This window comes from Gymnodraco acuticeps, unplaced genomic scaffold (assembly GCF_902827175.1).
Source record: "Gymnodraco acuticeps unplaced genomic scaffold, fGymAcu1.1, whole genome shotgun sequence".
Taxonomy (NCBI): domain Eukaryota; kingdom Metazoa; phylum Chordata; class Actinopteri; order Perciformes; family Bathydraconidae; genus Gymnodraco; species Gymnodraco acuticeps.
The window spans coordinates 2001976-2022844 of NW_022990224.1; the positions used below are offsets into that span (position 1 = coordinate 2001976).

Genomic DNA, 20869 nt, shown 5'->3' on the forward strand with positions numbered 1-20869 from the left:
GGGGCCACATGAAATGAAGTCGCGGGCCGGATTTGGCCCCCGGGCCTTGAGTTTGACACCCTCACATTTAAAAAAACAAACAACCAGCACTGTTAAACTTTCCAAAAATACTTATTTTTGGAAAGTTGATTGCCTGTTGTAAACTGGAATACACTACAGGGCAGGAAGTCAAACCAAATCACCCACATGCTAAACAATATCATGCTTCAAAATTGAGATGAGTGGTGTACTCATGAGTGAGGAATCGGAGTGAAAAGAACTGACCATATGGCGGGGGGGGAAAAACTGAAGGGATTCTCTTTTGACACTTTTGTGGAAACTAGAAAACTTTGTACAGCCATCTTTTAAGCCTGCAGGGCCCGTTTGTCACAGAATGATCAGATGGGCATTATCATAGATACGGGCTGAATGATAAGCAGTTCACTTGTAAGAAACTATGGAGTCTGCAGAGTGTCCCAGCTGGAGGTCCGCCTCCACAATGCTCTGACCTTCGAGGAGTGTGGAGTCGACTCTGCCTCCTCGTATGTCTACACCTTCATCTTTGTCCAAGATTGACAAAGCGTTCAAAATGATAAAGCCTGAGCAGCATTTTTCTCACATTTATTAGTGGCGAGTGACCTTAAAAAGTGTATCCAACTGACGTGTGCAGCATCAAAAGCATTTTGCACAGTTTGCATCACGCTGTGTTATTTCTACAGACAAGTGGAGGTAATGTCAACATGTGCAGGAGGTGACACTCCTACAGGCACACAGCTCCACGGCAAAGAAGAGAGATTGAATGCAAGAAAAAAAACGAATGAGAGACTGCCAAGAATGAGTCATTTTGTTAGTGAAACCATCAACAATTCAACCTGCATCACATCATTTTCCCAAAAAAACTAATTAGCAAGCGTTCCTATTTTCCAATGTACCCCGAGCCAACAATCTTCCTCTACTTTAACGTTCTCCCAAAGAATAACACACGTGGTAAAGTACCGTTCGTATGAAGATTCTGACATTAAAACATTTCTGAATATATTATTTTAACAATTAAGATCGACACAGTCGTTTTGGGAAATGGAGAGATTTATATTTTTGAAAGCACCTTTGAAAATAAGACTTAATTCAGCTCCTTCTGCCGAACTTAAAGACATTTTGGGAAAACGTAATTTAGTTTCTCGCAGGGTGTTAGATGAAAAGATCGATATGGACTATTTCTGGACCTTTTCTTGGCTGGGCACAGCGACTTCCTGCAGTCTCTGCTGGTTGCCCAGCAACCTCGCAGGAAATGTGCGAGTGCTGCATATCCCCCTGTAAAACCTCAACTTGTCGTTTACACACTTTGGTTGCTAAACAGATAAAACAAACATGATATAACATGGTACTTATTGCTCTCTAGTGTAAATGCTTGTTTTGCTGATGTTGTTACATTTAGAACAGGCGAGTTATTATCCTGCTCACCGGTCTTAATGCTAAGCTAATGGGTTAAACAACTGTGAACATTCATAAACACACCTCCGCCCCTCAAAGACTGCAACCACTACTATTTATAAATATGTATGGCTATTTTACTTGCATCCTTTGGTTACTATAACCAGGGGTGCACATAACTTTTTTGCCCTGGTTCTCAAAGGAGCACCTGGAGATGTTGCTTGGTGCTCATCCTTAAAATGAAATAAACCGTAACTTTTGAGGGGTCTTGACTTTATTTGCCAGACACACGGCACTGAACACACAGAGGTGAACACAGAACACACATGCAGAGGTGAACACAAGACAACATTAGCACGACCAGTAATCCTACAAGCTGTCATCACTATACCCTCCTGACTGTTCTCCTCACTGTCTTCCTCTCTGTCAGACATGGTAGCTGATGATGTAGGCCTACTACTTTCTCTCTGGTTGAGTCTGCGATTATTAGATGCTTGCATCCACAAGTCAACAACTGGGTTTGGGTCGAAAGTCTCTGTTATCATCTTAGACAAGTGGATGTAATCAAATAAGTATGTGAACATAACCAATAACCTACCATAGCCAATAACAAATTAATGTAACTTATTTTATTTGTGTTGTTCATTCATATCTTATTTTACCTTAACATTTATTTATTTTATTTTTATTTTTTATATCTCCAGTTTTAAAGGATATTTTTGGTTACTGTCCTATAGTATGCATTGGAATGATTTAAAACCTGTTTATCCCAATAATTATAAAGGAGTGCCTTGGAAATATGTACATAAATTGTGACCAAACCGTTTGAACTTAGACTAAGAGTCCTTTACCTCACTGAGCTGTAGTTAACTTATCAGCCTCTCAGTCTGACTGGAGAGGACTCTCCCTCCACATTATTGTAGAAACATCTTCTTCTTATATCCGTTAGAGCAGCTAGCACGGCACCAGATTATAATAACAACAGCGCTGGTACCGGTGCACCCTCCCTCTCTCCCTCGCTCACTCGCATTTTGGCTGTGAGCTGCGGGCGCCAGATAAGCCAACATCCCCCATTTTCATCACTTACAGCGCCCATCGTACAGGGCAAATGAAAGGTGTAACCGGGGTGAAAAGGGTGTTACATTTACTTAATTATGAATATTGTTACATCAAGGCCGAAAATTAGGATGAGCCCTAACGGTCAAAATGTTTTTTTCCCTCCCAGAACTGCCAGCGCAGCGCCTCCCCAGATCTGGCGCCCTAGGCGAACATCTAGCCAGCGCTACGGGCCGGCCCTGAGTTCATATCCAACTCGCAAATATATTTCTCTCTCTCTTCTCTCTCTCATCTCTCCTCTATTTTCTATTTTCTCTTTTCTCTTATCTCTCTCCCTCTCAATGTTGGTACGCAAATGCGCTTTGTTTCAAATGACCCGGTGCTCTTTTTTTGGCGGAGGCGCGCATGCGCACCTGCGCACCAGTTATGTGCAGCCCTGACTATAACCCTTTATGAACACACAGAAATACACTACATGTATACAGTTCTGTACATTTAACGTTTTTAGACTGTAAGTGTAAATATGCACATTGACATTGCATTTTATCTCGTTGCACTGTCATCGCTACTACCTCTGCTTTTACCACTCTTATTTATTTCTTTATTTGTGTCTATTTTTTACTGCAGTGAGAGTTGCCAAAGACTTTCCGTTGTACTTTGTTTGATGACAATACTGATATATTCTATTCCATTCTTGCTGGCTGTAGCTGCTGCATATTTAGCATACATGAATAGAAGCATAAATGGAAATTGAAATAAGTATTGGCAAGAGAACAAAAAAGTGTCTTACTTTTTTCCCCTAATACCTTAACATCTAAAAAATGTGGATTTGGTTTTTAAATATCTAAAGTGATACATTATGTTTAGAACAAATAATGACATTTATATAAAAATGATATTTTTACATCTACAGCATGATTGGGTGCTTTAATGACTCACACCGCTATCTATTATCCATTTTCTGTGTCATCCATCATACCAATATGAGCCCACAATGAGGCATGGCAGCTCTAACACAGTTTCCAGCTCTAATGATCATCCTGGATTATTCTGCCCACTGCAGTGCAATGTCTTGAACTGTAACCATCTCCATTAGGATTAATGTTCATCTGTAAGTAGGAGAAATCCAGAAATAGCAGCATTTCGAGGAACCGTGACCTCTAGACAGAATGTCATTAGTCCTGGTCTATTGTGGACCCTCAGAAAGGGAGCCATATGTCACTTCTTGTCGCCTAACGCAGGCAGACAGGCAGATTGTAGTGTTACTGCCTCGGGGCCGCAGCGGGCAGGAGACGGGCAAAGCTGCACCCAAAGCCCTTTTGGATCTGACATACTTCTTTTATTTATTTTTCATTGAATAGTAAATGAGAGTAAAACACGACAAAAGCTTGAATAGTGAGTTTAATTAAAGAAGAGGTGATGCAATATTCTCGCTTATTATTGCTTAATACTGTATCTTTAGTGCTTCTCTAGTTTTCAAACGGAACTGGAAGGGTTGTTATTAACAAACCGAGACTTCACATGTGAATCGTATTTGTCCTTTTATACAAATCAAAACCCTCTGTTGGCATCCACTATCTTACTTCTAAGTAAATGTCAATGCTGAGTGTTTCTTGCTTAACATATAATGTAATTCAAAACACCTTGCCAGTCACATCCCTTGTGCAAGAGTTGTTTTGAGAGAATAATGCATTAAGCAATCACAAGTCGCAGGGCTTTCAAATATAATGCCATGCAGACTCCATGAATCAAAGCCTGATTCCTGTTCTGAAGACCAAGGCCAGACGTCACCAGCCTGACAGTCAACAGACGCAGCATGTTTGTATCTGATTTGAAGACTATAAATCAAAAAGGAGTAAGCCATTTTTTAATACGTTTCAGGTATTTAATCGTAAGTTCTAATTATAATCAGCTCGCTATCCTCAAGGGGACTTTATCAGAACACATAGAAGTTCATAAAAATACAACCCTGTGACCTTTCTGGTTTAAAACATCTCTGTAACCTTGTGCTCAGCCTTGAACTTAAAACCTTATCACCACTGAAATTAAATTGTATCATTTTTGTAGCATACATGAAAACTTTGGATGCACATTAGTGAATTTTATTTAAAGGTCCCATGTCATGCTTTTCTGGTTATTACCCGTCCACTTGTGTGTGTGTGTTATGTAGGTTTTTATGCATGTAAACGGTCTGCAGAGTCTCAAACCCTCAAAGTACACCCTGTAGCGCAGGGGTACTCAAACTTTTTTGTTAAAGGTCCACTTGTGAATTTTATACAAAGTCAATGGTCCGGATCAATGCCAGTAAAGTCCCGGTGCGTCGGGGAACTCACGCAGCGTCAGAAAATAAAACCCTCTCTCTTTTCCTCCGAACCCAAATCTTTTAAAAACAGACATTAGATCCGCCTCCTCTTTTTTTTTTTCAAGTTAAGGACCCAAAATCCGCGTTTCTCTAACAGGGCTGGAAAAGAGGGGTATGAGCAGTATGAGGCATGGCTACAACGGGTGAACTGTTTGGTATCTTAAGCAAAAAACTTCACAGACATGTTTTGTATAGGTATGGCCCTACAATATATTTTTCCAATATAGCATAATAGGTCCACTTTAATTTACATCAGAATCAGAACTTTTTTTATTTTTTATAATGGGACACAGGGTTCGGTCCGGATTGATTTGCAGTTCGGTCCGGATCCGGACCTTGATCCGCAGTTTGAGAAGCCCTGCTGTAGCGAGTAAAACTCTAACACAGAAAATACCTGTCTATGCTGCCCCAGAACGCCTCGTTGGAGATTTCTTTTTTTCCACTGTTTACTTCTTGGGTATAGTGACGTATTTCGGATATAGTGACGTAACGTTATATCCGCGGAGCCGTTACGTTTGGACCAATCCGCGGACTTCCTCACACACACACACACACACACACACACACTCGGCGGGACGCTGCAAGGCTCGCTGCTGCGAGGAGCGGGACACTGTGAGCTGGCTCACTGGTGTGGGGTCGGCGAGACAGCGAGACACCGCGGAACTCAGCCTGGGCACACACACAAACTCCCAGCCAGGCTGCGGGTGTGTGTGTGTTTCAGGCTGGGTGTCGCTGTGTCTCGCTGTCTCGCAGACGGCCACTGGGCTCATAGGGAGAGGGGGGGGCAGGAGCTCCAACAAGCCGTTTAGGACAGAGTGAATACACATACTATACAGAGATGCTGTATGAGAAACCAATGTGATTTTGGAAAATTGCACAATATAAATGTATTTTAGTTTACCTCAACAATGGAATTATGATCAGTAGAAATGGCCATGTCATGGGACATTTAAAAAAAATGTATGAAATGCATGAATGTAGGAAGAAATCTCAAAATTGCATTTCCATTAGAATGTATCTCGTTGAATAGAGAATGCGGTTGAGTTCCTCTGTGAGACTGTTTGTGCTGGTATGCTCAATGTACTGTACAAACATTTAGCAGAGTGAAATGGTAATAAATACCAAATGTTTGCGAAAGTGCGTGTATGCGTGTGTGTGTTATTAATGAATGTGTCATAACGCAACACTGGCAAAAACCAAGAAGCATCTATTTTCATCATTATTGGAATGTTTTTTAACACTTCAGGAAGGTTTTTTTATAGCATTGAAACATTATCATTGAGAATTAGAATTAGTCTTACCTCTATAAAAGTCAGGTAACTCCCCATGCGTTGATGCATCTGTAACAGTTAAAGGAAATCATGTCAACATATCAGACCATGACACTGCTGATGTTTCTACTTGAAGTACTTCCTGTGTACCTAAACTGTAGGTATCTTTTCGTATTTCTCATGTGATACAACAAGAAAAAGTGATCAGAACCAATCATCATGAGACTTTCTTCAGAGAGGAAAGGCCCATAATAGAATTCCTTTTCGCTGCTGAGGGTGTGATGAATTTCTGAAAACCCTGCGTTGATAGATTATCTTTGGCTGAGGGCCACCTCTGTACAATCCACCACATCCTGCCCTTCACAATAAAATGGAAAACTCAAGGGTTTGGCTTGAATGATTGTAGGTTTAAATACGCACTGATGCTACAAACCAAAGTTCAACCATGTACAATAAGAAAAGGGATAATAGATCATACTAACTTGAACAATACTCCTGTTCAATAATGTATTCTTATTCTGTATGTTTTAAACCCCACAATGGTTCAGCTGAGCTAGAGAAAATACTTTACACTTTAGTTTAAGGATAGTGTGTGCTAGACTTTTGTTTTGCTGTCATAGCATGTCACATTAACCATCAAACCTTATTCTTGTTGGGGCTAAACAGAAATGTTAGGCCAATGTTCTCTCCCCAGGTTAACAACCAGCGTCTGTTGGTTGCTATCTGTTTAGATAGAGGTGAACTCTACTGTGTACAGTATGTGTACCAAGGAACAATGTGGTGTTTTTATGTGTTTTCTTGTGAATTCATTTAATACATTTTGTACATTTTCAACAGGGTATTCTAAGCTTTAGTTGTAGTTCTGCCAAAAGCTTTGATGGGCTCCCCGCGTAGGGAAAACAAGCACAAATAAATCTCCTCAAAGTCTGTTTGAGAAAGATGTGGTGGGAACCTGAAGAATTCCCAATCCAAGCTTCCCCTTCTTTCAGTTCATGTGAAATCAAATCTGAAACGAGTATAGCCCAAGGTATGAGAACACAGAGGGGGTTGTAGCTCATTTTCAGGCCAGCTGTTTTCTGACAACGTTGTTTGTTTCCAACACGGCTGATTGCACAGCAGCATCACAAAGAAAGGAATTCTGCAAACAGACCCTGAGAGGCACACATCGTACAGCCTGACCCATCAGATGTTCATACCGTAGCTTCTTCCTAAAAGGTGTGATTCTTTGTATAGTTGGCCTAAGCATGTGTATCATATCTTAAGCGTATCTCGATCTGAATAAAATGTCCATCCCTGCCAGCCTCAATATATGTTATTGTTTAAAGCTGGCGGTTAGCACTTTTTCTTTTGTTGCATCTTCCATCCTGAGAGTCCACTTTTGATGTGTGCTTTCATAACTTGCCTATCCACCTGGTTGATTTTTGTAATGCTTGGTAGTTGGAGCCAATAGTCAAAGTTAAGGTCTGTTTCTGTAGTTGCTATATGAGTTCATGAGACTCATTGCATTAATAGTTTGTTAGGAGCAAATATATTTTTAACAAATGGATTTGAGAGTGATACCTGAAAGATGAAGGACACGTGAGAATAAGAATCAAGCTAAACTACACTCTAAAAACGAATTCAGGCGACCTTTCACCTCCACTTAATTAAATGCATGGTTGCAAGATAAAAATGTGAGTTAATTGATTACGAGAAACATTTTAAGTTGCAAACATGAATTTATAAGTTGTGTTGACGTAATAATGTTGGTAATTACATCAACTTAATATTGTGTGTCATTTGAACTCTGATTTCTGCGTTAATTGACTAAAAACAAAATTCAAGTTGTAGTAAGTAATGCAATTGGCTTGATAACTTAATTGTTCCACACCTTGAGTTAAGGATTTCAAGTCCACTCCCACTTAACATGCCTGGACAAGTTCCCACAGTTAAGACAAATAGAAATATACAAAGGACATTTTAAGGTGAGTGTCATCTTTTGTCATTCAAATACAGTAGATAGCCTTGTAGTTGCAATGTATAGGCAAATTGCTGTGTGCTCATTTCCCATGGTTATATGGCTAATGTGTTTATTTATTATGTGTGGGGCCATTTCAATTTGTGTTATTTATCTTTTTTCTCAAGATTTAAATGAAGCTCTTTCAGGAAGACTGGGTGTGTATACATTCACTCCACAGCTGCATATAATCAGCTCATCACAGGCGTTCTCTTTAACCTATTACATTTCACCTCCTTCTCCAGCAGCCAATCACCAATCAGCCAAACTATAACATGGTTCTCCTCTCTCCTGCAGTCAGCTGTGATTTCAGGTGTTCATGCACCTTATCTTATGGCATGTGTCAATAAATGGTCAAACTAAATGAATTCTCTCCTGATTGAAACATCATGTGTTGAAATAAACAACTGCAGTTCAAAATAAAAAGTGAATTGCCTAATATTTTTGTTGTGGAATCAATTAATGTCTTTCTTTAAAGGCAAAAACATGAAAAAGCTAAGAAAATAAACTATTGAATACAATATATTTGGAGCAACTTCATTTATAAATGGTTGTCAACTTAAAAACGTGTGTTCACAATGAGAGTAATTAAATACATACAACTTAAAATTCCTTTTGAATCATGTGGTAAAACTAGTTGGAACAACTTGATCTTTTGAGTAATCAACTTCAAAACTTTTGTTTATGCTACCAATTATTAAGTAAGTGGTAATTAAAAACACCTCTGACTGTAGAGGAAAAGCCTTCTCCCCTAACTCAAATAACTTTGTTGCTTTAAGCCAATTTCTTTAGAAGTTGTCTTAACTCAATAAACATCGATGCAAACTGTTGCCTTGATTTTCTTTGTTGAGCCAAGGCATTTGTTTTTAGAGTGTAGCAAAATGTTTTTTGAGGGCTGCTTTCCAGAAATGTTTGAAAGGGAAAGCAGATTGCTCATACTGCTGAACAAATAACAACATACAATTGGTTATTGGACCTCTTTTCTTTTTCTTCTTACCATTTGTTTTGATTAACTTTTTTTACATTTAACAGTTGTTTTTTTATTGTGGCTCTAAGCTGAGAAATTAAATGTCTCACAGGGTCATACAAACATTCATTAGCGATACACAAATAACATGATTTTTAAATTGAAAGGGCTGAGTGTAAATAGATGTGTTGCTTTCACGGAAAGGCAGTGACTCAGTCTCTCAGTTAATACATTATAAATAAATGTAGCCATTCCCTTTCAGCTGAACGTGCTACTGACCTGCAAAGCAGAGAGGGAGGACCAGGAGATGGAGGAGCAGGGTAAGGTGCAGCATGATGTTGAAGCGAGGACCACCTGGTGGGGTAACAGCTAGAAGCTCAGCTGATGGAACATTAGCAGGACCTTCTGGTTTTCCTTAAGGAGAGGAAGAAATAAAAAGAAGAGAGACGTCAACACATAGAAAAAAACCTTCACAGAAGAACATATTTCTGTGAGTCTGAATGAGTGTGAATTTGAATAAATATAAATAGCCGATTTCTTTATATGTAAATATATGATAACATTCTGCAAAAAGAGTCTCTAACCTTTTGCAATGTAGTGATTATAAACATGGGTTTAAGACAATACAAAAGAGCATACTTGTGCTAAATAGAAAGCAGCATTTGGTTATTGGACCTATTTTCTTACAATAAAGACCTTAAAAATAAAGTTAAAAGTCAGGAATCTGCATGAATGAGCCAGAAACACCAAAAAAACATTAAGTGTGTGTGTATAGCTGCAACTAACTATTATTTGTATTTGTAATGCATCTGTTGAATAAATGCAATTCTTGTTTCAATTTGATCAATAACAGAGTCTGTATGTCCAAATTGAAATGATCCCAGAGCTAGTTTTCAATGCCTTAAACTCATAATCTCAAAAATGATGCTGTTTAATGTCGGCCTTCCTGACATTCGAATCAACCTGTGTCATAGCGAAGGACAAGCCAATCCCTGCCTCCCTGTGGATCTCTGGCAGACAGTGCCGACGAGTCTTTGCCGCCTCTGCTTCCCGTCAGCCTCCCAGGCACAAGCTCCTTGATAGGTTGACGCCTGATGATTGACATCTCAACAGTCGTGCCAGAAAAATCCCCGAGCTCTGGTTCAGCAGAGCTGGCCCCTCACTGCTGACTCACCGCCCCCCAGACGTTAACACCACACCAGTAAACACCAGCATGAACCAGCTCTCAGCATCTCGCCCAGTAACACAACATGAAGAGCAACAGCTGTGTGAGTCAGGATAACTGGCGGAGACGAGAGGAAGGAGGATTTCTCCATGGTGGAGGGGAAAATGGGATTTGAAACTAATGCAGTGACTTCATATTATTGGTATTTAAAATCAGATGAGATGAATCATGTGTTTCGAATAATAAATGTGATCAAAAATAGCACAGAGACCCATCATGGAGGCAAATATGCTGAGACTGAAGAAAACCATTTCAGCTATTGTGACAGCACTTGGTATTAAGTGGTATCCAACTAACCACATTACTTATTTCTTTGAACTGAATTAAACAGAAGAATAGGCGACCATCAGGTCATAGAGAGAAACTTCAGGGAAATATATTAGTAAACTTATGAAGCAGCTTGCAGACAACACAGTGTGTAAATGTGGAGCATCGTTATCAAGTCCTTTGATATTTAAATATCTTAAAGAGAAGTAATGCAGGGGAAAAAATGCCTAATTCACACCATGATTTTTCCTAGTGTCAATCAAATCTGCTTTGAATGCCTTTTCTGTGCTTGAAAACCTGTGCAGTCTTTCAGGGAAGACTGCCAAAACTCACAACCAAACACCTTTATATATTCATTTACTGGCATCACAGTTTTGAGCATCGGTTCAATATTGCCCATTCATTCCCGGGTCGTGCTGGACTGGTGTGTGTTGATTAGAGTGTAATTGAACATGAGGCAGACACTCTTAATTCTCTGAGGTGTCAGCTGGCCGAGACTCAGAGGTGTGACAGCAGAATTGAGATCTCAGCACTCACCAAAAAAAAAAAATGGAGTCTTATTACAGCAACATGGATTATGAGATAGAAGAGAGGCCATTTAATATGCAGGCTTCCCGAGATACAAACAAAACTGCCCTTGTACTGTATGGCTGAACATCCACACACGGATACGCTTGGATACACACAGAAGAAAGGATTGAGACAAATGGGCCGACACACTGTACAACTACACAACAAGTTGGACATAATGTCCAAACTGTACAGCTGCAGAAAAGCAAAACAGAGGAGATCTTTACGCTGCCTGTATCCTAGCAACACCTTTCAAAAGGAGCAGTTTAGTGTGCTGCGGGGGGGCCTTTTGTGACCACCAATGAAACTATGCAAACACTATTATAATCTGGAACAAATCTGCCGTTGAGGAACAAAAACCTTTTAGGGGTCCCTGCTCGTCTGTGACATCTCCAGTCAAACAAAGCCCAACAAATATAACTTCAAGAAAACTTCCTCAATCTTTCTGTCAATGTGCAGCACTTTACTATACGGCTAGAGTGCAACTATATCACTTCTGAAACTCATTAAACATAAATGATCTAATAGATGCACTTAAGAGATTGAAAAAAAGGCATGGCGTCTCATTATAGCGCCACAGTACATACTGAAAGAACCATTCCCATCCTTCCCATTAAGAACTGTCACTGAGTTGATATAGTGTAAAAACCATCAGACCAGCCCCGCACAGAAAGGCAGCATGCTCTTATAATCAGTATTAATGGGCCTCCTCCCTCCTGTCCTACCGGGCTGAATGCACGTGATGAGAGCGCGCCCGTCATCACAGTAAATCACACGACCCAGACAGAACAGCCCTCAAACAAGGCCATTTCTTCTCACCTATAAATCACTCCCTGGACGCTGGCAGAGCTATTACTGCTTCTGCTTTGATTTTGGTGTGTTTTCTTGTCAAGGTCTTTTTTCCCAGCATTCCAAGCTTTGCTTTGCTCGCAGAATTTCAATGCCTCCCTTAAACTCTCCTTAGAATTGTCAGGCTCATTGCTAAGAAATTAGAAATCATAAGAAGAAGACTAGACGTTGCTGGGGGCCATACTTTTCTGCTTCACTTCAACGGCCAATACTGTCATTTGTGCTTTTGTTGACCCCATGCCGCCCTAAGGGCACCTCAGGCTCAAGTGAAAGTGAGTGAAACCCCTCCTTTTCTGTGCTTGCCGTGATGTGTGCTGCATAATCAAGTGGGTAACTTTGGAGAAACGTCTTCTCTGATCACAAGGGGCAGATCTGTGATGTGGGGGAGGAGAGACGGAGAGAGAGAGGAAAGAGGATAGGGTGGAGGAGAGGAGGGAGCGGTCAGAGTGGAAACAACCCCACCCTCCACCACCACCACCACCAATGTCACTCCTTACACACACAATCCCCTCGACCTACGTCACCACCATCAGTTATTAACCACAGCTTTACAATAATCCGGCAAGGGGAAGCAAAGAGGGGGTTAACGCTGGATTGATCTTAATCGGTAGGAGAAGAAAAGAGTGCTGAGCAGCATCAGCTACTGCAGCATCCAAGATATGTCTGCATTTCTAAAAAATCTCCAGTAGTGAAGCTGGGGATGGAGAAAGGGTTGGTAACTGAAATTCTGAGTAAGAACAAAGTATCGTGTAGCCCAAAAAAGACCTGAATTTAGCTTGAATGACGGGTGGGTTCTGTCTTCAGTCTCTAACTGGTTGCTATCTGCTCTGCTGCGTCACCATGATATGACTCAGTTGCACCCACGATGCACATTTTTAGAAAGAAGGTGATTGCCAAGATGGTGAAGGCTGAGTTACCCACCATTTCATTTGTATTTGTTCCGTTCATGGTATGCAAATCTTAATGTATAATAATCGTTAACAAAACATGTCTCTGTAAACACACCATTGACCGAAAAGGAGCAGGGAGAAGAAAATAATCTTATATTGCCTGCCCCTTTCTAAAAAAAATAGAAATAGATGGTCTGTCCTTCATATTTATTTTCCACAGCCAAACATAACAGTATCTTAGGATAATAAGAGAAACACAAAAAATACTTATTTCCCACTTGACAGTTAACGGAAAGAAACAAAAAAACACCAAAACATCACATGTACAAGGAAAAGTGCAATGAGCTTCTACAACGGCTCTTTAGACACCTATGGTTGACAAGATCTATATTTTATCAAATCTTTGTGAGGTAAACAAAGGGTGCTGGATATAGCTTCATAATTCAACTTATATCGATCTTTTCATCCAACTCTCAGGAAGATTTATTTATATTTCCACAGTACCGTAGCTGGGCAGCATATTAGTGCTTATACTGAGCCACAAGATGTAGAATCCAATATTAATAAGGTTTCTGATGACTCCTCATTCTAAAATCACACATTTTGTGATAGAGCAGATAAGATTTAGTGTCCTCACCGAAATGCTACTGGGAAAAACAAGCGAGACAGGGAGAGGAATATTGATCTGATTTAAATTAAGATGAAACATTGAGATATGGGGTGTGACATCATCTGTGAGAGGCAGGAGTGTGTTTGGTTTAAGGGGCATGACTGTTCTATCTCTTTGTAGCTTTATTTATCCTTAGCTTGCAGAGAAAAGTTCCTGATTCCCATTCATTATAAGTATATACAAACATGTCATAAGTCCATCAACTACTACTGCTATTTATCTAAAGCAGACAGGAAGTATGATAATTAGACTTCCATTAATAATTCAGATACACATATTTAAAACAAGTCTACCAGCCGAAAGAACATCTCTTTCTTACAAGCTGTCAAAATCTGTCTATTTTTAAAGCAAATATCTGCCAAAGTGCCACTAACTATACTGTACTTTCTCTGCGTACTTCTATACAACATTCTGCTCTGTACAAAAAGCCAAAGTGTTCAAAAGTATTACTTTGAAATGTACTTTGACAAGATGTTCTCTTTAATGGAAAGCAAGGAATAGTAGGCACAAACCGCATCAAGAGAGCAGACACCTGATATGACTACATACTGTGAGTGAGTTGAAATCCCAGGATGAAACGCATGCTGTGATCCCTTCAGTTTTTATGTTGAATCAGTGATATTTGATCACAAAGCAGTGGTGATACATTTATGCTTACTTATAATTTATTCATGACAAAATCATTGATTTTCATTCCAAAATGTGCAACACAGACAGCCAGTGTGTCTCCTCAACCTGAGCTCTGAGATATGTTTCCTTCTGTGAGGAAAATCAGACTGGACTGGCTACGGACTAACCGGTTGTATCTCCCAGAAGACCGACAGAATGATTCAATCAACAGACATAGGCTATCCAAGCCTATTACACATCAAATAAAGCAGTAACCCCAAGACACACAAACACACACACAAAACTATACCTGCGGATAACTCTCCACACGCTTTGTGCTGCACAGGCCCCCTGTTGCTAAGCAGAAACTGGTTCAGCAACAGAATAAATAACTGTATTTTTCAGATTGTAACAGCTTGATATATTCTGCAGTCAGAGTTCACTTTTTTTCTTTTTAGCAATCTAGGACAGCAAATAGCAGAGCCATCCAAAACATTTCTCATATTGGCTGAAACCCAATGTGTCTTAGTCTTGAAAAATAAAAAGAGAAACCGTCCAATTATCTGTTATTATTTATAGAGATGTTACGACCCCCTGGACTCTACTGTTTCAGTTGATTTGTCGTCAGCATGAGCCACACCTGAGAGGCTTGGATAAACACCATCCCACACAAACGCTGACATACATTACTGATGACTTCATTTCACATTGCTTGAGTCTGTTATAAAGTATTGTTATCTTGTACATAAATCAGTTTTGTGTCATGTCTCCCGCCTCAATTCAACCTGGAACCTCTCTCATACAATACAACTCGTGTGTGTGTGTGTGTGTGTGTGTGTGTGTGTGTGTGTGTGTGTGTGTGTGTGTGTGTGTGTGTGTGTGTGTGTGTGTGTGTGTGTGTGTGTGGTGTGTGTGTGTGTGTGTGTGTGTGTGTGTGTGTGTGTGTGTGTGTGTGTGTGTGTGTGTGTGTGTGTGTGTGTGTGTGTGTGGAGAGCATAGACTGGTGGAGAGACACTGTGATGGATCGTTGGAGCTATGTGCAACTCAAGGCATATGCTCGAACGGGAGCTGCCTGGACGCTGCAATCATGTTGCGCACTATCCGTGCTGAGTGTGCTGACTTTTCGTAAATTGTCCCACTGTCTGGCTGCCTGCTTAAAGTCAAGTGCTCGGCGCAGTTGTCGGCGAAATGTCGCTCCTGTTTTCATTGAAACAGCTAATTATATCCGTTAGCGCAGCTAGCTAGCACCAGATGCTAACAACAACAATACACGTAAGGTGTGCACACACCCTCCCGGTCCTCCCTATGGCCAGTCGGTGCCTGCCGGTGAGCGTGGAAGTGTGGTCTGCCGCAAGCGGGCTGCAGGCTGTCAGCTTCAGCTTGTAGATGGTATTTTAAACTCGATGCGCTCTGAAACTACGGGGCGGCCGAGGACAAAAAATACACATGCGTTAATCGCGTTGAAATAATTAGTGGCGTTCATTTTTTTGTTGCGTTAACGCGTTAACTTGACAGCCCTAGTAATCACATTAAACATGGACTACTTGTGAATCCCTGTAATGAGACCCCTGCGACAAATATTTTGTAGGATGGAAAATGTTTTGTTATCTTTATTCATTTTCAGGCTGTTGTGCTCTATGCAATGTAATGCTTTGTTTGTCCCATTCCCTGCAAAAAGACCTCATCTCCCCAAGGACAGACCGTATCAGCGCCCGCATGGAGTACAGTATCAGTCGTGATGTAATCCAGCTGCAGATGATCCAGTCATGGCTCGTTCACTGTGTCAGTTCGTCTCAGTCCCCTCCCTCTGTCTTTTCATTCTCTCTGTCTCTCACCCAATAGACGCAGCCGTGCTAATGTAAGCTATTTATCCCGACCCCTGCAGTCAACACAATGCCCCCTCAGGGCCACACAGGCTCAGAGACCTCAGCTGACCTGAATATCAATGACACCAGTCGCTCACTCCATGAAATCTGGAGCTGGACGGCTGTATGCATTACATTAACCCCAAATCAGGTAATGTCTGAGGGGGAATAGCACACACGTGACTTGAATCAAAACAAGATATCTTGCCTTTGATGTTACAGTGCAGATGTGTTTACTGTAAGGCAATGAGGAAGCTATTCGCTGCAACCACACAGCAGAGATATGCTCTTTGATTCATCTGACCCTTCATATAAGCTAATGGATGTTGCCATTAAGTGTTCACACAGAACCTAATACAAGTCTTTCAAAGAGTGGTACACGTTTTTCTTTAAAAAAAAAGGATAATTCCAAATGATCCTTTACAATACTAAAGACGCTACTCCAAAGAATGCAGAGCAGGACACTTAGATGCTACTGAAAACAGTGTCACAACATATCATTGTTTTTTGTTTGTATTTATGTAAATCTATGAATTGTAAAACATCAATGTGTTGACCTTTCGGAGCAACAGTAATAAACAATGTGATACATTCTATGGAAGGATCAAACTCAAAAGAAACTCCCCAGATAAGAAATACTAAATGGTCTCTGAAGATTGTGACATCATGTATGATAAATTGTGCCATATAGGCAAAGGTCAGAGGACACTTCCCACCATAAAGAAAGAGTGCTCGGCTGCTAAATTACTCCATGCGATATCTGTCCAATAAAGATATTGGCTCCTATAGTACAGCAGTGACGTGCTTTCACTGGAGGCCGTACTCTCTGCTGTGAATAACTGTTATTACTAAGTGACAAGAGTTATACTTCATGTCAAAGCTGTACAGATAAGGAAGAAGGGTTCTTATAACGCCATTTGTTCATCCTGTATACTGAGAAAACAATCAATACCCTCCAGTTGCACAAAGAAAGGAATGCATTTACTCTGCACAACAAATGGCAAACAATAGAAAGATTCATCTTAGTCGTCGATCCTTCCAACCAACACTTCCCATGATCCCCTTATTGGATTAGGGAGTATGAATCCAACATTAGGCTACAGATTAACTTGACGAGCTGAATGTAAAGTGTAATCAGAAAATAAGGCACAAACAGCCTGCTTAATTGCATGGTCAAGAGGAGGAGGAGGTTACCAATTAGTCAGAAACCACCACTGCTCAAAGTACAGAGTAAGACAATCAGGGCATGGAGAGTAGTGTGACTCAGAGGCTCAGAGCTTACCTTGCTGTGGAGAGCTATCATGCCAGTGGCTATGTGACAAGATGAGCTACTCAGCCCCTCCACCAAGCCTACCTTGCCAAGTGTCCTAAATACTCCGCTCCATTGTCTCCCTCAGAAATGAGCAGTGCTGCTGCTGGATGGAAGCACTCTCTCCAAGGTGCAAAGAGGAGGGAGGGACGGTGGGAAAAGAAAAGGCTAATTCCCCGAGCAGGACAGGGAGCCATGCAAATGGGCCGCCTGGAAGAAGCCTCCCTGCAGCGCTCGTTGGAGGGGTCTTCTCCCGTCACCGTGGCCAGGCTGGGGGATTTAATCTTTTAAGCCCTCCCACCACACACACACACACACACACACACACACACACACACACACACACACAAAATACACCGGCATACAAAAATATCCCTTTTCCACCAGCACCCCAACTTTAACCCCACCCTCTATTACCATTAGCCTGGCAGCGGGCCAAACGTATCATCAGCACTGTCGTAAACATCATCTGCTGTCGCACAGAAAGCCATATCTCCTCCTGGAACTGATGCCCATTTCTGAGGAGCTGAAAAAGGCACACAAATGCATGCCTTGCAAAAAAGGGAGTGCAATTCTGTTGTACAGCAGCAAAGTGATGATAAGGCTGTTACTGTGATATGGATGCTAACTTGAAAGTTGATATCATTCTCCTAATCCAAAACACAATCTGAAGCTAATGTTCCTCCTTTTTATGTAATTCCCTGCTCCTATTCTGTCTGTTATTTCTTAATAAAGAAAGCCATTAATAGCTCTTATATAAAGTTATGCCCTCCATAAAGCAAATTGGTCTACATTTACTTTATTTTGTTTATCAACATAAACATTTTATAGACAACTACGGTAAACTGAAGAAACCCGGCCATTAAAATATAAAACAAAGGAGGTAGAGAAAAGCTATTCTTAACAAGACACTGAACCCCATACATCTCCAGTGGAGCTACTAATTGGCTGACAGCAACATGATGATGTAACAGTCCGCTGCACCTAGCTGTTGTGAAGTGAAGTGCTGTTGCTCCGTCCTAAGGAGGCAGCCACCCTTCTTGTGAACTGGAGTATGGCAGGGATTTGGTAAAGGGGCCTTAGAGCAGATTTAGGAGGTGTAGACTTGCACAGTATGGTCTACACAACCAGTTAGGTGGAGTTTGAGCAAGTCTGTATAAACACATGCAGCAGCATTTTTAACCAAACTATTTGGCATTGGTTCTGTCCGAGCCAGTTTTGACAACATGATCAATTGTTCAAGCTAAAAAATAAATAAATAAAAGGCTTTGTGCTGGGACAACAGAACACATAGCAATGGATTGATTCACATTATTGGATTTCATGGTGTTCAATCATGCAGAGGTCCAGATAACCTATAACCATCTATCTTACTAAGTAATGTATGTCCAGCTGGCGCTCTACGGAAAGAAAATACATCTCAAATGATCTTGATTCACTCCTAGGGACTTAAGTTATGTCATGGAGGGATTTGGATTGACCCAGACAGGAATGAAGAAGCATTAAAGGCAGAAAAAGAAGATCCTGTAGCATTATCTAAGGCTGTGAGTAACAGTAACTTTGTGGGTCATTCAACTTACATAAGTGATTACAGAAAATGAAAGGGATTATGGAGAGCAAGTGGTGAGAGCAGCGTGATTTAGTGCTGAAAGCATTGCATTTGTATACTAAAATGAACCCAATAAATCTGTTACTTACAAATGTCTGCACTTAACCTTCAAGTCATCAAAGCTAATGGAGTAGGTCAAGAGAGCTGCAGCAGATGAGGCTTGAGACCAAAGCCAACCTAATGGCTTCCATTTAGATCGACCAGACAGACAAAAGTACAACTCTTTTCTTTTGGATAGCACTCCACTGCTATTCATTAACCATGAGCTGCGTGGCTAATCAAAACAGTGCACATGAGTCAGAATCACGTGGAGCAGAAGGCTTCAGTGCTCCAGCTTTGTTCTTTCAATAAAATGTTCCCAAGACTTCTGACTCGGCACAATCCAACCGCTGACAGGAATAAAAAATGATCATTTCCTGCCTTGTGTCTTTGTTACAGAGAAGCAGTACACAGAGTGGATACATGTGCTCGTTTCCCAATACCACTCCTACCACAACAGACAAAAGTAGCGAGATAATTGTTGGTGTTTGTTACAGTTGGGATTTCTTCATTTTTGGAAAGTCTGCAACTGAGAGCTTATTGGATGTAATTTAGATTAGGGAAGTATTTCTGTATTTTGAAACTCATTCAACTTGATGCTACTTCTTGCACTAGGACGCCATGAGAAGTTCTCATATTGTGGCCAACTTTAGATGGGACAAAGTTACAGTAACTTAACACAAAAAGACAGAAGGCAGTCATTAAAGGAATATAGACTAAATATTATACCTGATTACAGTCTCGTAAAAAACACAGATGTGACAAACTCTCTAGCTTTGCTTATTATAATGTATAAAATAAAAATAATGCCATACCCCATTCAACCTTGGATGAAATGAATGATACAAGACAACAGCACATTGTTTTAAAGTGCACAGAAAGCATAAACGATAACATTTCAATATCACACTTGATGCGCATGAGTTTTCCATTGCCAACTCGGCTTTCTATTCATCAGATTAAACTGTCTGTAATTTGAGATCATAAGCAGTGAAATTAAAAATCATTCACCTTTTACCAATTATCCATTAGGAGATTCGATCAGCAAATGAAGATCAGTAGCTGATAAAGCATCTTACTGTGAAGTAAGTAAATCGCTTTAATTACTGAAACTATAATATGTAAGATTATTTGAATTATATTTGACAACGACGCAGGGCACGTGAGCATCATTTGTGGTTTGTCTTTTAGCCGTCACAAAGCTACCATGCCCTGCTTTCTGCGCCCTATGATCACATTTGATGTGGTATTGCATGTCAGCAGTATAATGAGACTGAATGCATGAAAGGAACAACAGAAATATATATTCAATGACACTCTTCATAGCTCTTATGAGCATTTATTTTACTCAAACTGAATTTCTATAGAGAATTTAGGTTTCTTTTGATGTCAATACATTGGCCTTCATTGTAAGTTTTACCCTCAAACAAGCAGTTGTTGAACACATTTGACTTTTATTCTCACAAAAACCCTCGTGTTTCTTTAGCTCTGAGCTGGTTCATGTAGATGTTTGGGTGTCAGAGTAAGTAGCTCAATATGTAGTGAACTGTCACCACAAGTTAAGAGCAGGTCAGTGAATTAGGCCTTACTCACGTGCCACACTCGAATAAATTAACTTCCATAGGGGTATATAGGGCTTTACTGCTGCTGTTTGTGGTTGATTGATAATAGGACGAATAGTCTTTTAAAGGCTTGAGTTTAAACCAAAGCAAATTGGCGCTGATTGCCCAGATCTGATCCTTACTTTGTCTAAGCCTTTTATTGTTACTCAATGAGTTAGTCCTAGAGAATAGAAGCAGACAAGCTGGCCAACCTGTGACTTAGGAGAAGATCCTCAATTTGGTCCAACCTGCCCAAAGAGCTTTTGTGTGCATGTTAATATGAGTAGCGCTGAGAGGTTTGGGT

At 40.6% G+C, this 20869-nt stretch overlaps 1 protein-coding gene across 1 annotated transcript in view; it reads right to left on the minus strand.

Moving 5' to 3' along the window:
• The window catches only part of LOC117547868 (contactin-1a-like), a 66089-nt gene that overhangs the window by 28045 nt on the left and 17175 nt on the right, over positions 1–20869 (minus strand). Inside the window, 2 exon segments of the mRNA XM_034218757.1 lie at positions 6130–6168; positions 9342–9476. Of these exon segments, the coding sequence (XP_034074648.1) occupies positions 6130–6168; positions 9342–9396 (94 nt within the window). The 5' untranslated portion in view covers positions 9397–9476.